At 25.3% G+C, this 16,380-nt stretch overlaps 3 protein-coding genes across 5 annotated transcripts; 1 reads left to right on the top strand and 2 right to left on the bottom strand.

The window, feature by feature from the left end:
• Positions 1-518: 518 nt before the first annotated feature.
• LOC132932276 (origin recognition complex subunit 5) lies at positions 519-5,006 on the bottom strand. Of its 2 annotated transcripts, none has more exons than XM_060998561.1 (8): positions 4,789-5,006; positions 4,401-4,578; positions 4,060-4,329; positions 3,867-3,997; positions 3,650-3,783; positions 2,808-3,117; positions 2,602-2,711; positions 519-1,142 (listed from the first exon to the last, which is right to left on the bottom strand). In XM_060998561.1, the coding sequence occupies exons 1-8, from the start codon at positions 4,888-4,890 to the stop codon at positions 1,100-1,102; spliced, it is 1,278 nt and encodes a 425-aa protein (XP_060854544.1). In that variant the 5' UTR covers positions 4,891-5,006; the 3' UTR covers positions 519-1,099. The 2 variants fall into 2 exon arrangements, with proteins under 2 accessions (XP_060854544.1, XP_060854545.1); XM_060998562.1 differs by having other exon boundaries at positions 4,401-4,574; positions 4,825-4,978.
• Positions 5,007-6,946: 1,940 nt separating this feature from the next.
• Positions 6,947-10,642, bottom strand: LOC132918483 (bifunctional purine biosynthesis protein ATIC). The gene is made up of 9 exons (XM_060979722.1): positions 10,420-10,642; positions 9,853-10,059; positions 9,288-9,746; positions 8,386-8,546; positions 8,168-8,326; positions 7,884-8,102; positions 7,638-7,804; positions 7,304-7,568; positions 6,947-7,232 (listed from the first exon to the last, which is right to left on the bottom strand). The coding sequence occupies exons 1-9, from the start codon at positions 10,439-10,441 to the stop codon at positions 7,113-7,115; spliced, it is 1,779 nt and encodes a 592-aa protein (XP_060835705.1). The 5' UTR covers positions 10,442-10,642; the 3' UTR covers positions 6,947-7,112.
• A 1,780-nt stretch (positions 10,643-12,422) lies between these two features.
• On the top strand, positions 12,423-16,363 carry LOC132918484 (coiled-coil domain-containing protein 102A). Of its 2 annotated transcripts, XM_060979724.1 has the most exons (9): positions 12,423-12,481; positions 12,568-12,701; positions 12,798-12,983; positions 13,045-13,219; positions 13,279-13,670; positions 13,738-13,944; positions 14,018-14,214; positions 14,933-15,010; positions 16,179-16,363. In XM_060979724.1, the coding sequence occupies exons 2-9, from the start codon at positions 12,633-12,635 to the stop codon at positions 16,237-16,239; spliced, it is 1,365 nt and encodes a 454-aa protein (XP_060835707.1). In that variant the 5' UTR covers positions 12,423-12,481; positions 12,568-12,632; the 3' UTR covers positions 16,240-16,363. The 2 variants fall into 2 exon arrangements, with proteins under 2 accessions (XP_060835707.1, XP_060835706.1); XM_060979723.1 differs by lacking the exon at positions 12,423-12,481 and having other exon boundaries at positions 12,488-12,701.
• The last annotated feature ends 17 nt before the right edge of the window (positions 16,364-16,380 follow it).

Below are 16,380 nucleotides of genomic sequence, written 5' to 3'. Positions count from 1 at the left end.
GCAAATGGTTGAGAACATTAGTAAAGTTGTGATTTGTGAAATATCGTTCTTATTTTTTTTTAATATCACATACCAAAAAAATTCTTATTGTTTCAAAATCCATTATTTTTTAACCCATTAAAGGTAAGAAAATAAAACTGGCGAGTTGACATTAGACCTTTATATGTAACCATTATTCTTTCGGAGTTTGCAATCGTCCCCAGGGCTTGAATTTGGAAAAGAAAATTTTGTTATATGTTATTTACAGTTAAAACAATATACAACTTGAGTTTATCGTTATTTAAAATTTAAATTTAAAACGCTTTTACGTAGGTACCTGTTTCAAAAGCATACAGGCCGCTATTTACACAATAGTATATGACTACCGAGTGTCTGTGACCTTTATTTTGGGACTTTATAATAAAATAATAAATATAAAAAAAATCATTATTATTGTTTTATATCTAATGAGGGGAATGGCCTGGATAAGGAATAAAATTAATTCTTGGATTGAGTAAAAATAAATCAAGCAAAATAAATATTTTCACGAAACCAGCATTTTAATTTAAAACTATTTAGTAATTGGAAATTATTACATTTAATAATATACTATATATAACGTTTTGCGTTATGTTTTGTTTAATGATATATTATATATTTTGTTAATCGTTATGTTTTATTGTTTTGTATAATAATTATCCGTGGTGCTTATCCACTTGTTATTTCCTATCTATTTCATGTGACGACAACAACAATTATATTTTAATTCAATAAACACTAAACATTATCGTTTAATCGCCGCCAAACGCCTTTCGATCAATAATATTAGATTTAATCACAATACAAACCTAGTAGGTACTCAAGAATATATCTAGTATTAGCTTCACAATTATTATGTCTATAGTTATTTCAAACCAACATTTATTGCGTTTAAAAATTAATAACATAATTTAATAAATTATTACATTACAGCAAGACAATTAGCTATTAGGTACATTATACAATCAAAAAAAGTATTATGAATTATTAAAAAATATAAAATTTAAAAAATATTATTAATTTATTTTTAAGTAAAAACTAATAGTTATTTTATAAAACTAAAATAAAATAATATAGATTATTATTTATCTATTAGATATTTATTTAAATTAAACTTCACTGTCCTGAAAAAAAAAAATATAAGATTTATAACACATTATGTTAAATGAAAAAAAAAAGAATAAATAAATATTTTATTCATTGACATGCATCATATTTAATATTCAAAGATACAGTTTGTATCTTTATAAGAGAACATGAAATATTTCAGTCTAGTGACCGCAGATTGGTTTTCAAGAAGAAATAAAGAGTACAGAAATACAAATTTTTTATAATTTTCAAATTGTAGTTCTTTCACACTGAATCACTGGATCATTAATTATATAATTGTATAATATATATATTATAATTTATATATAATAATATATTATATTTGTTTATATAATCAATGACTGAACATATACAAAATAACTTGTTATTTTTAAATAGCAACAGGTATTCAATAACACATTTGGATAGACAGAATTTATTAAATCATTTAGGGCTTTAAAACTAAAAGGGACTGAATGGCAAAGGTCTAATGTTTTAATTTAAACCATTAAGTGAAAAAATATAGTAAATCTTACGACAATCGTTGAAAAATGTAATGATTTAAATTAAAACATTACTTCATTGTGATTCAGTAATTTTTGGTTTTAGAACAATGGATCAGAGGCCAATATGAATTAAAACATTTGGTATATCTGAATTTGGCATAGAAAGAGCTACAGATTTAAAAATCATCAAGCAATGTGTATTTTTGTATTCCTTATTTCCTTTCAGAAACCTCATATAAATTAAGGTCACTGAACTGAAATATTTCATGTTACCTTTCAAACAAAACACATTATAAATTATTTTGTGATTGATGATTTCAATTTTAAGACTCTGGATAAAATATGTTTTACGATAGTTTTTTTATTTATTTAAAATATGCAATTTTATAAGTTATTCTTAGATTAATTAAAAAATATTCTAAATACATATTCACATTTTTATTAAAAAATGTATGAAGTTAAAATTTTTATCAATTCACAAACATAAGCAAACTATTTCGAAATTTTAGTTGAAAATATAAAAAATTTAATTTAACTAAATATGAAAATATTATACAACATTTTTTATTATTTTCTTTAGTTGAATTTATAAAAAAATAGATAAGCGTAAAGTATATTACATTAGTATACATTAATAACAATTTTATAAAGGATTTTTGTTATTTTGTGATTATTCATAAATATTGGTTGTAAAAACTAAATTAAATTATTTTAAATTTTATACGAACTATGACATTCTCAAAATATTTATACAAATTGTAAAACATTTTTTACCGTAAGAAATTAAAAAAAAAATTGTATTATTTTTGCTATAAATTATATGCTTATTCAAAAATTGAATTATAACTATAAATAGTATTTTAGATTTAAATCTATTTAAACTATTGGTAAAAATATAATATGATTTATTATGCTATTTAATTTTAAAATACTTATAAGAATAAGGCATTATTAATATAAAATAAATATATATAAATTATTTACTTACCGTGCAATATTACTAACACAATCAAAACTAACGCTACATCTGTATTTAGGGGTGTCCAATTTACCATCACCTAAACGTATTAAAAGTCCCAAATCTGATAATGTATTAACCTATAAAATAAAAAGAAAATATAAAAATTATTAAATATAATAAATTATCTTATTAAAATATTAAAAATAATTAAATATTTTTTTTTATAAAATTACTTGTGCTAAAAGATTGGCAGTCATATTAGTATTTTCTTCAATAATAGCATAAAATATTGCTAATAAACGATCTAATGAAAAAACTTTAGGTCCAACTAGTTGACAAGTAGAATTTTCTGTTTTATTTACTAATCGATTAGTTTTTCTTTTTTTGTTTGATGCTTTAACAAACAATTGCTTATCATATTTTGGTAAATTAAATGATGCAATATATGCAGCAATTAAAAAATATTTGGCATAATAAGGTAAATCCAAAGCAAGCTTTTCAAATTTTGTTTTCTCATCAGACAAACTATTGACATTTTCCAAACTGAAATTATAATTATTATTAGTAGTAATTGAATAATTTAAATTTATTTATTTACTAATTGGAAATTTAACTAAATAATTACAACTATTCATATTTAAAATAAAAATCTGTTATTTACTATAAGTTATAAAACTCAAAATATATTATAAATTTTATTATATTATAATACAATTATTAACGGGTCATTTTTTTAAAATAGTTATCAATGTGATAATAGGTATTAAAAACTTGAAATTTCAACTAGTCAAATTTAACTTAATATTTTTTACTAAACATGTCAATCACTGTGAATTCATAAATAGATTAATCACATAATTTTTAATATTTAAATGGCTTTAATGAATTAATTTCCTTCCAAAAATATGTTAAATATTTTTTACTCTTAATTTTTTTTAAATGTCATGCTAAATTAAAAATTTCTATTTTAAAACTCCTATATAAATATTTAATATAAAAACATGTATTATGGTATTATATTAAACTACACTTAGTAGTTCTTGAAGTAATGATGAAATATTATTATAATAGGTACCTTGTTCCTAGATATACATTATTTAACAATAATTGAATACTAGGACTTATTTTTCTGAATAATAAAGGTCGATTCATTTCTGTACATGATCCATCTTCTATTGGCTCTACATATTTAATGAATAGAAGTTTTGCCTAAAAATTAAAAAATGGAATTACTAAAAACTGTTTGATTTCACAAAATATATAATTATTTATTCATTGTCTTATAAAGTTACCAAATATTTTAATTCTACTAAATCTCGACAGCTGCCATAAAATGATCCCATAAAAACAGTTAGAAAATTTTGATAAATAGATAAACTCCAATCGTTTGGTATATCTTTTGATAAAATAACTGATATCTCATCTATACAAAGTAATATACTCAATACATTATCTAAATTAATAATCCCAAATTATTGACATTACCAGTATTATACTGTTCAAACACTATTGGTAAAAAATTAATATCCTCATCAAATTTAGCAGGAGGTACTTGGCTTATAAGTATAACACAAAGCTGATAACTTTTTATCAGCTCTTGTAGTTTTGAAAATAAAACTATTTGTTCATGTCCTAACATTTCACAATTATCCAACAATATAATTACTCGTTCTTGTTGAATTTCTGATTGTTTTAATATGTTTAAAAATTGCATAAAATTATCACAGCGATTAGGTAAGTCGCTTTGTTTAATTTCTATAAATAAAAAATAAAATATATAAGTAAAATTTGGTTATTTTAACATACATTGTAAATTATTCACTTACGTAATAAATCTTTTAAAATTGGTTCAAATAAAAATTGATTTGTGTAACAGCATACAGAATTTACAATAGATGATTTGACTGACTTTCCAAGTAAATTTAACAAACGAGTCGCTACACTTGTTTTACCAGTAGATGGTAGACCATGCATGAAAACACAAGGAGGTAAGACTCCATCTTCCTGTAGAATAAAAAAAAAAACTTTAACAATATAAATAAAACTTTGCATATTGTATAGCACAATGGCACTTTTGTTAGTGAGTTGTCACACAAATTAACTTGAGTTCTTAAAGCATTGAAACTATGGCCTCCGAATAGAAAAAATAATTGTACACTGGTTCTGTAGCATTTTTTCAAATGTATATTAAAAAAGAAATAAAGGTTTACTCACAGTTAAAAATAAGTTAGACAACATATTTATTTGAACTTGCCTAAATGGAAATTCAGAGTTTAATGTATCTTTTATTGAAATATGTTTTGATTTCGATGACATAGTAAACTATATAAGTGAATTGGTAAAGAATTAAAAACTAAACGATGGACCGTAATATTGTAATGATTTTTTAAATCAATAAGTAAGTATTTAATATTTTAATAAATAAATTTATATTGAATAATATTTATTGTTATCAATGATTTGATTAAAAATGGAGGGAAAATGTCATATAACAGAAATAAATAATAAATAATAATAATATTATCTTTATGGAGGGAAAACCATAGAAATATTAAAAAATAAGATAAATATTAAATATCTACGTCTATGGCACGATGTAAAGAAGATCTTCTCTACATCGTGGACCGTGGTCTATGGAAAAAGTGAAAGCACTGAAAATTGAAAATCATGAATTCATGAACCATGAGAACTTAGTTCATGGTGAAAATTAATCTTAGAATATAGAAATAAGAATTATTTTGAAATAAACTGTAGTTAACTAACTTACTATAGTGATAGTCTATAACCATTGTTATATTCAATATATTCTATGCTATTGTGCTATAACTTACTAACTTAGACAGTCGTGAATATTAATGGAAAAATCATAGAGTATTGATAGAATATTTTTTCATGATATTATATTATTTAGCATTTTATACATTCATATTTTTTTAGAATATTCTAGAATATAATAAAATAAATTAATCGTAAATAGTGATTTGGTAACAATCTGTAGGTCATGACAAAACTGATGTAATTAATTCATTTTTTATTAAAGTTTATCAATACCTACATTCAGATATCCAAATCGTGTTTCCGTGTATCTCTTAGATGGTACTTATGCTATATTAATATATAGTGAAACCTTTCATAACCAACACTTCCCAATAGTGGATGTTTTTTTGGAAACATGACATTTTCATTATTTTTCAATGGGAAACTCCCTAATAGTGGACACCTATTTTAATATTAACTTATAAATAATAACACAACGACGACAGAAATATAAATTATTATAGTAATAAAAATAACAACATTTCGTTCAAAAACTGATTTTTCACACCAAATTGATTACTATTTATACATTATGCATGTTAACATTTTTTTTAATATTTATCTTATAATGTATTAAATTTTATAATAGTTGATAATAATATTATAATTTATTTTAACCTAACCTGTATTTTATTTTTTTACCCTTTTTGAATTTCAAAAATTTACCCTCTCTAAATACTGTACACAATTTTTGTGACTGAGAGTCCACTATCTAGAGGTTTCATTGTACTTGGTTTATTGTAGTGTGTGTAATTTCTTTCAAACACTTTTTTCCTAATCTGTTATTCATAATCTATAGGACTTTCAACATCAATGGTTCTTAAAACTTAAAAAAGACCATTAAACAATGAGTAAATATTAATAAACATGATTTTAGGTTTGTGTCAGGGGCATATCCTGGAATTTTTCTAAGAGGGTCCAAATTTTTTAACGTGTAAAAGTATTATATAATCAGTGGTTTGCTACTAAGAAGTTTAATTTCTATTTTCGATGTGGGTGGGGTTCTGACCCAGAACCGCCCTCCTTGGGTACGTCCTGTGCGCATGTAATTAAAAATTATTATACTAAAATTTACTAATGTTGGGTGACATAAGCAGTTACCTATATTAGTACACAAAAATAAAATAACACCAAATATTGGAATGAAAAACAATTCCACAATTATTGTATTGCTGAGTAGGTTTACTAAAACTGATGAAAGGCATGTAACTTTAACTTAATGAAAAGCAAAGTTTCTATATTTTATGGAAATTATAAGTAATTTGTAATGCCTATTTTTGTTATATTATAACTCAATAACTGTAACTAATAAGAAAGTTTGAACAATTTACATAATTTTACACAATTCACCATTTTTTGACACAAGTGTAGACTAAAATGTTAAGCTTAAAAGTAACAAACAAAAAATATATATAATTTATATGTATAGAATATATCTGGTTTGTGTTGATTTTGTAGAATATGAATATTAAAACAACTAACATTACTTATTTTGTATGCAGAATAAATGGTTCTTAACTACATACAATAAGAACTAGGTACAAATTATATTCAATTTAATTTATCGTTGATTATTTATTTCAAATAGAAATAGTTTAGAAAATGTTTACAATATAAGCTTCTATGATATTCAATTTTCTTAGCTTACATATTACAATTGAGGAATGTAACAAAAATAAACTGTGTAATGTAAATTATATAAGATAATCGATTTTAATATATTAATGATGGAATAAACGCAAGTTTGTATGAGTCAACACAATGTTTTGTTCATTGCAGTAATTGATAACTTCTTGATCATTTGTTGAACCAGATGGGCAAGCTACATATTCAACTCCACTCTAAATACAATTTTAAAATAAAAATATAGATATTATAGTTTAGCAAACATTTTTACAACTATTTAATATACCTGAACGGCTCTTTCAATGTTATCACTGAATGGGAAAAATGCATCTGATGACAATACAACTCCTTTTAATTTAGCAGCCCAGGCTTGTCTCTCTTCAGAAGTAAGCTCAGCAGGAACTTCATCAAACAAACTTTCCCATCTAGTACGTGAAAGGCCATTTCCAATAGTTTTACCAATGTAATCATCAATGGCATTTGCTATCTGAGCTCTTTTAACCGATTTTTTAAATTTCATATTTAAAACATATGGATGTTGCCTCAACCACCTACAAATCAATCAAAGCAGATCAAAAATATTATTCAATTCAAATATATTGCAATGCAATTTAAATTACCAGTTATCAGCTTTATCACCAGCTAGTCTAGTGCAGTGTATCCTGGATTGTTGTCCAGCTCCAATTCCTATAGCTTGACCATTGAAAGCATAACACACTGAATTACTTTGTGTGTACTTCAATGTTACAGTAGCAAGAATCAAATCACGTTTAGCTGCTTCTGTCATCTAGACAAACATAAATATCCAACTTATTATAAAAACAAACACACAGTAATATATTTTAATAAAATAATGATAAACATACATCTTGTCTTTTAGTTACAATATTGGTAAAAAGATTTTCATCAATTTTTCCATCATTACGTCTCTGTTCTAAGGTCATTCCAAACAAAACTTTACGCTCTACAGGCTTAGGTGTATAATTTGAATCAATTTGCAATACACAGTAATTTCCATTTTTTTTTTTTTTAAGCAAATTTAAAGCTTCATCACTATATCCAGGTGCAATTACACCATCAGAAACCTAAAAAAAAAAAACATTACAATTCAATCATAAATGTAATTGTATTATTTTACACAGTAACTTACTTCTCTAGAAATAATTTTAGCAGTAACTAAATCACAAGAATGTGATAAAGCAATAAAATCTCCATAGGAAGACATTCGGTCAGCTCCTCTGGCTCGAGCATAAGCAGATCCAAGCGGAGTCATAATTTCAAGTAAATCACTCACCATACACAATGAAGCCTAAGAAAAATATTTTATAGTTGGAAATAAAATGAATTAAAGCCAAAAAACTATTTTACTTCAATTTCAGTTAATGGTATGCCTAAAGCAGCTCCAGCTGGACTGACATGTTTAAAAGATGTAGCAGCTGGAAGACCAGTTACCTCTTTAAGTTCTTTAACCAACTGCCAGCTATTAAAAGCATCACATAAATTTATGTATCCCGGAGAACCATTAATTACTAAAAAATTGAACAATAACATATCAATTACTTTTCTAAATGGTAAAAATGTATAATACTAAATAATATTTATTATTACAGATTGTAAATTTGTTTCAAGTCTACAATAATTAATCAGGAAACTGATTTTTAACCTAGGTTTTATATTACTATTATTTTGATTTTATTTATTAATTTTTATGTGTTTTTGTAATAATGTGTTTAATACCAAATTTAAAATAAATAAAAATTACATATTTCAAACTAACTTAAAGTAAATATATATACCAATAAAATTATACTATGAAGCAGCGGTGGCTCGAAGGGGGTATATTTTAATCACGTGATTTACAAAAATATTAATGGGTGAGTACAAATATTGAATGATTTTATTAATTTTATATTCAGGGTAGAATTTATTAGGTCTTTCGGAATAAAGGATAAGCAAAAAAAAAAAAAAGAAGAAGATCCTAAGCTTCAAAGAATAATTATTTGAAAACAATCCACATTATCCGATTTTAGGATGGGTGGTAGTGATGTAAAAATATTAAATGTGATACAAGGAAAAAAAATTCATGTCGCCACTGATATGAAGTATTGCAAATAAATTAATGTCTCCATTTTACGGATTCAAATTAAATACATTACAATAAACTTTAATAAATAACTATTATAGAAATTGAAAATATACTAACTAAACTTATTAATAACCAAATTTAGATTAATACTTATTTTACATAACTCATAAACTATATTATATACCTTTTAATGGTAATTTTAAATCTGTAGTGAAAAGTTGTGCTGGACATTGGTGAGGATTCATGCCATACCTTAAATTCATTTGACTCTCACCACCTGCAAATTTCTTACGAAAATAATCTGATATACAATCATCATAAGTTGCTGTATGCGTAAATGCCTTCAACGCTAATTTTTTCCGAGTTTCTAGAAGTGTATCTTTATTCAATGATATTTCTTTGGATATTTCAAAATAGTCTGTAGGATCACAAAGTACTGTGACACGTTCATGATTTTTGGCAGCAGCTCTCAATAGTGTTACACCACCAATATCAATATTTTCAACAGCATCTTCAACATTAGTATCCGATTTTGCTATAACCTTTTCAAACGGATATAAATTACATACTACTACTTTTATGAGGCTATAATTGTTCTTCTGTAAATCTTCTTGATCAGCAGGTATTAAACGAGCTAATATACCTAAAATAGAAGTGACACTCATATAAGTATTAGTTATGTGACACAAAAATTATAAATTTTAAAGTACTTTAATCATAATTTGTATATATAGGTATATAAAAGTTACCTCCATGAATTGCTGGATGTAAAGTTTTCACTCGACCCCCAAGTATTTCTGGTGCGCCAGTGAATTCGGAAACGCAAGTAACTGGTAATTTTGCATCATTCTTTATAAAAGAAGCAGTTCCTCCACTTGCCAACAACTTGAAACCAGCTTCTACTAAGCTTTTTGCTAGATCTAATAATCCAGTTTTGTCCGATACACTAATAAGAGCTGAAAAAACATAATGTTAAATAAATAATTTTATCAAAATAATAATATAATTGTAATAGAGCAATCTAGTTTATGCAAAGTAAATAAATTATTGTCTGTAACTATTTTAAGTATACATATTTAATGTAAGTTTTGTAAAATGAAAAATGATAAATTAAGTTAAAAAATTGTAATAACATCTACAATGCGATCACATTTAGGTACCAGTAGTTAGTTAAATTCTTAATTTATATTTGATACGTCTTGTTAGTGTTATGGTTAACCAATTATAATTTTTATTCCAAAAAAAATGTATTTAAATACATTAATAAGTATAATAAGTATATAAAATATACAATTTCATTATTAAAGTTTAGTTACCTAAGTTGTCAGTAGGTGCCATAGTTTCGGAATATACCTATTTTAATAACAACGAAAGTTGAAATTATTTAAAAGTTCCGACACTAACAGGTACTATTTGAAAGTATAAACACGTGTTGAATCATTCACTGAAATTGGCTCTGTGACGCTGTCTGCGGTTTATAGTCCGGTAGGAGGTAACACTAGCGCCACGCCGCACACCACCACTAGCCTGGAGCTGATTTATTATATTATCATCATTCATGTTCATTTATCAGAATAGTTATATTATGTATTACGTTGGACCAAATACTATATAGATTATCTAAAGTATTTGGTTGGACGTTCAGTGGTTGATATTTGATAACCCCAAGAAAATTAGTCAAGACATGTATTCACATATTTATTTATTATAATTGCCAATCAGTATAAATGATACTGATTTCGTAAAATTATTTCACAATCCATTTTCTGATTTCAAAACCGTTTATTTCAATTTTTAATTAATGGTATTTTATATTATAAAATACCTATTACTATGTCATTTATCATCAAACTACATAATTTACATTTGTAATAACTTTATAAGCGGAAATTAAACTATATAATTATTTATTAATTAATTAAGTCCATGGTTATAGAGTACGATAATCAAATACTAAATAGCATAAAATAATATTTGGTCACGTCTCACGTATTAACATAAGATATTACTATATTAGAGTAATTCACCAGGAGGCAGGAATGATCACCCGAATTTTTTCTTAATAATAATATAATAATACGAATATACGATTATTCAAATTCTAATTTTTGAAATATTTAAGCATGCTCATAGGATTATTTTAAGCAAAGATTTTTACACCGATTAAGGAATGTCATGTGCTGATACAAACTTCTTTAACTAAATTCAAACCAACCTGTTTTATTGTAAATTTTGAAGTAAATGATGTTCAGCTGGAAAAAAATTTTTAAATCGCCGTTGGTACAGCTTAAATGGTACCTATGCGAAACCCTAATTATAAAAAAATAAAGTCAAAATTCATAAATAAACATTCCAAAAATCAGAATTTGAAAAATTCATTAACAAATGAAAAGTTATGGTGAACGATGATATTATGTTTGGTGAATCACCTTGTGGATTGTATATTATATATTTATACATATTTAATTATTTTAAAATTATTCATCTATTCTGTACATCGTATATATTATATATCATATAGGCAGGTACCCATTATGGCATTATGTATAATGTATATAATATCATCTATGATTATGGTTATAAGTTATAGCATTGATTATAAATACTATTTATAGTATTTAGTATTTATAATCAATGGTTATAGCGATAACATATTAAAATATTATCATCAAAAATTATGTAATATGAAACAATGAAACACATTATTATTTATTAGGTATATGAGTGTGTGTGTGTGTGACGCATTAGGTATCAACTATTATATTCTTCTATACTATGACGCTAATACATTATGATCTTGTATTTTGTAGAATACATGATGTATCTATTTAGAACAGGATGTTCTATGTTATAGTGTTCTACGATATTTTATAGCACTATTCTGTGTGCATTGATATTTGACAAATAATTAAAAATGTTGATGGTAGACATTAAATTTATTAATTTTTTTTTAGAAATAATTAACAATTGGTGTAAAAATATTGTTGTTAAATTATGAACTGTTTATTATTTGATCTTTAAGACTACAACTAATATTCTATCGAGTTTAAATAGCATACATATATATTGTATGTAATACATACATACATGTATAATGTATACAGAATAGGAAAAAGAAATTGCATTGATTAACTTATAGTGGTTGAGTCGATCAACGTCTGTACAGATACATCTGTGCAAATACCTCAAATTCACGGTTTTATATTAGATTATGAGACCATGCTCAAACAAGTCAAACACAATTATTAAAAAAAAATATTTATTCTGTAACTAAAATTCAAATAATGAAACTTGATAAGTGAATATATTGAGCTTGATAAGGTTTCAGTTGATAAGAATAAGTAAGATTGATAGTTGATGACGATGGTCTGTAGACAAGTAATAATAATCTAATATAGTATTTACTATTGTGAATACTTAACATAATAGTCATTGTAATATTTTTATTATTATTTTGCTTCCAGTATGATCGACTTTATTATTGATTGGTGACATTTAATTTAATATAATTGTGACGTGAAAAAACCTGATGTCTGTTTGTATTGCATATTTGGTGTTTCTGAACCAAAAAAAATTTATAAAGTATTTAAATATCATGGCAAGTTTCATATTTTATTACCTATAACATTTATTTATCCATAATTTATACATCATTGCATCTTTATTTTATAATCATTAAACAATGATTTTTTAGGCTGTTAAAATGGCCGCAAGTGAAGCTGGCGGTGTTGTTGCGTCAGCTACAGCATCTGATTGGGATACCAGAGAGTCAATGCGTCAGCGTGAATTAGATGAAGCTAGAGCACGAGCAACACAAATGGAGAAAACAATGCGATGGTGGTCTGATTGTACAGCTAACTGGCGTGAAAAATGGAGCAAGGTAAATGTTATTTTTATGAAAATGATTAGTGGGTATTGTAATTTTATATTGTTATTTATAGGTAAGAAATGAAAGGAATAAAGCTCGAGAAGAAGCTAAGATGCTTAAAGATAATTTAGAACACGTACTAAAAGAGAACAGTAATATAAAAAGAGAAAAGCAAAATCTTGAGCAACAGAATGAATGCTTGCGCAAAGAATTAGAAAAAGTCAATCTAATTCTTTTAAAACATGCGGGTATACTTTCTGAGTATAAATGACTATATTTATTTAGTCTTAAACACTATTTTTTACAGGACAATGGGATTCTCAACTGGTTGATGCATTAGAAAATGGTATTTCTGATCCAGATACTTGCTGTAGTTCCTCATCTATACCTCAGCCATCGATTGTAAGTGATTCTGGTATTGAGGAATATGTCTTACAAGAAGCAGTTCCGAAACATGCAGTTGAAATGTTCAATCAAACAACTTCTCCCATCAAATCACCAATTCCTAATAAAACCATGTCTGATGAAGTTGCTGATAAAATTGAGAAAAATTTGGAAAATCTGTTAGAAAGCACTCAACAAGATTTAAACAATTTGCACAATCAGTTGTCAGGTGCAGATAGTATTCAATCAGAATGCCAAACTTGTCAAGATAATCAGGTTATTACAAACAAACGTTTAGAAGACTTAAGAATACAGGTGATTATTAAATTATTTGTTATCAAAATCGCAATACATAAATAATTGTTTTTATTATTGGTCTTAGCTAGAACACTTACAATCTGAGAATGAAATTGAATGGAGCAAAAGAGAACAGCTAGAAAGTGAAATGATGAATTTGGAAAGAATTAATAAGCAATTAAAATCTGAACTGAATGACACACTAGAAAAATTGCAGAAACAGAGTAAACCTGAATCATCATCTGACATCAAATTTAGATTACTGCAACAAGAGTTAGCCGATAAAAATATTGTAAGTTTTTTTTTTTTTATTGACTCATAATATTAATTAATTGAATAATAATATTTCTAACACTATATTTCAGGAGTTAGTCAATTTAAAACACATTCTATCCAAACAAAAGAAAATGTATGTTGATCAAAGTGCTGAGTCAGCGCATTTAGTAAGGCGTGGTGAGCAATATGAGAATGAAGTTAAACGTTTAAGAAGCCGGGTAGAAGAATTAAAAAGGGAATTAGCTACTACAGAAGAAGATTATGATACTGCTTCAAATACTATTAAGTAAGTATTGTTCGATATTTTTGTTGAACTGCTAAAATATATTAGTAAGGTATGAGTTAAAATTATTTCTATTTAGTAGGTACATAAGGGATTGTAAAATTTAATAATTGAGTTAAACTAAAATAATACGATAATGATAACTGATAAGTGATAATACTATAGTCCATTCCAAATAAGATCAGTCTTCGGCGGCCGAGTTGTGCACATGGGCGTGGCCTCCGCTGCTGGTAGAGCTGCAGTCGAACAACTACTAGTTGGAGTGAGCCTGACCGCCTCCGGACGAAAACTTGTCGCCGCGCAAGGCTGATCTCATTTGGAATAGTCTATATACAGATTGATTAAATCACTGTTTTTACTTTTAAAGTAGTTTAAATATTTTTAGTTTAATTAAAATTACATTAGTAGAAATACGGTATAAACCATTACTAAGAAAAAACATATGTATATTGTCATGATGTGTCACTTTATGAAAATGAATTATCAATAATATCAATCATAGTCTTTCATTAATATTGAACTAATTCCTTTCCTACTTAACTTCCTTTTAGTTTTATATTGATATAATTCAGAATTTTTAGGAATTTTATCATTACAAAGGTGCAACTTTAAATAAAATCTATTTTTTGTTACCAAAACAAAACTTTTATATATTAATATTTTAAACATGAAATTATTAATTGTCTAAAAATATTTTGATTTTAAAATGATTGCTTTTTAGGAAACTTCAAAGATATAACGAAGATTTACAAGAAAAACTTGATAGCTTACAGGCTGAATTAAAACATCAAAATATAAGGTGAGGATTTATGCTTAAGCAATTAATTATCACTTAAGATTTTACGTATTTATTTATTATATAAATATAGATTGAAATCCAACTGATTAAGTTATTGTTATTTAAATTTCAAAATATTTATAACCAATACAATAGTAATCCGTTTTGTGCTATGTTTTAATAATAATAATTATTAAAGTTAAATATTTACAATTAATACAAGTCTTTTAAGTCTTTATAATAGTTAAAAAGGAATTTTAATAACTGACTCAACTATTTATTTGATTTTTTAAATTTAACTGTTTCAAATAGTTATTCTATCATGTTCCAATTACATTGAATAAATTCCAAAAGTATTCACTCATATTTCTTTATTGGGTTCTTTTTAGGTAATTAATTGAAAAAACACTAACATTTTTATCTTAGCTCACAATATTATTTATATTAAGCAATGATTAAATTTGAATGTTTTTAAATTTATAATTTTTGTCTGTATTGTTTTAATTTTGATACTTAAATATAAATTAAGGCACTATAAACCAGTGCGTACTGTGGGCGTAGATTGTATAATTTATTAATAAATTGTAAATAAAACATTGAGTGCTTGTAGACTGGTTTTGTACTTTTATATGTGTCCAGTATTACCATTCATTATATAAATCAGTTTATATAATCAAAACAATGGTATTAGATACCCTATCAGCTTAAACCATAAGGTTGTGAATTGGAAATATTCAACGCATATCAGGGGGGGAGGGGGCTAAAGGGGCTCTAAATATTTAAATTTAAATATGGAAATTGTTTTAAAAATTTTAGTTATTTAAAATAGTAAATACGTTTACAGTAAATCAACGTTAATAATATGTTATCAGTATTTTTGTATTGTTATTGTTTTTGATTTTCATTAACTCAAATTAAAAGTATTTAGCCCCCCCCCCATAAAAAACCCTAGCTATACCTCTGAGTTCTGATGCATACTGTATATGCTATATTAAAACAAGTACACTATGCCACTGATATAAACTATTTATTATACAATTTAATGAAATTTAAATTAATAATATAATTTTATTTTAAAAATGCTGCTTTTGGGTTCATAGAACATAAAAGTAAGAACAACATTGTCATATTTTGGTAAAAATCAATATTTTTAGTTGTCATTTATTAAGTTTTATTTTTATTTTTTAAGATTGACACGTTTGACAAGTCAAGTATCTTCAGATGATTCAAGTCATAGTGATGAAGACTGAATTTCAGCTAATAAACCTGCATAAATGTTTGTTACTTATTGGTGAAAAAACTACTTAAATGTTTTATTTCTTGTGTAATATATTTTTAGTCAATTAATAAAATTAATAATTTGTAAAGATACAAGTTAATTCTAAATATGT

This window comes from Rhopalosiphum padi, chromosome 1 (assembly GCF_020882245.1).
Source record: "Rhopalosiphum padi isolate XX-2018 chromosome 1, ASM2088224v1, whole genome shotgun sequence".
Classification (NCBI taxonomy): Eukaryota; Metazoa; Arthropoda; class Insecta; order Hemiptera; family Aphididae; genus Rhopalosiphum; species Rhopalosiphum padi.
This window is presented reverse-complemented; position numbering and strand designations above follow the sequence as displayed.

Excerpts from the sequence above, each read along its gene's own strand:
- LOC132932276 (XM_060998561.1), bottom strand. The coding sequence starts at position 4,890 with ATGTCATCGAAATCAAAACATATTTCAATAAAAGATACATTAAACTCT. Across the intron at positions 4,330-4,400 it reads AATTTTAAAAGATTTATTAC|AAATTAAACAAAGCGACTTA; the intron begins GTAAGTGAATAA and ends TTTTATTTATAG. Across the intron at positions 3,118-3,649 it reads AATGTATATCTAGGAACAAG|TTTGGAAAATGTCAATAGTT; the intron begins GTACCTATTATA and ends TTATAATTTCAG.
- LOC132918483 (XM_060979722.1), bottom strand. The coding sequence starts at position 10,441 with ATGGCACCTACTGACAACTTAG. Across the intron at positions 8,327-8,385 it reads TACCATTAACTGAAATTGAA|GCTTCATTGTGTATGGTGAG; the intron begins GTAAAATAGTTT and ends TATTTTTCTTAG. Across the intron at positions 7,233-7,303 it reads ACATTGAAAGAGCCGTTCAG|AGTGGAGTTGAATATGTAGC; the intron begins GTATATTAAATA and ends AATTGTATTTAG.
- LOC132918484 (XM_060979724.1), top strand. The coding sequence starts at position 12,633 with ATGTCTGTTTGTATTGCATATTTGGTGTTTCTGAACCAAAAAAAATTT. Across the intron at positions 12,984-13,044 it reads GGCGTGAAAAATGGAGCAAG|GTAAGAAATGAAAGGAATAA; the intron begins GTAAATGTTATT and ends TGTTATTTATAG. Across the intron at positions 13,220-13,278 it reads AATTCTTTTAAAACATGCGG|GACAATGGGATTCTCAACTG; the intron begins GTATACTTTCTG and ends TATTTTTTACAG.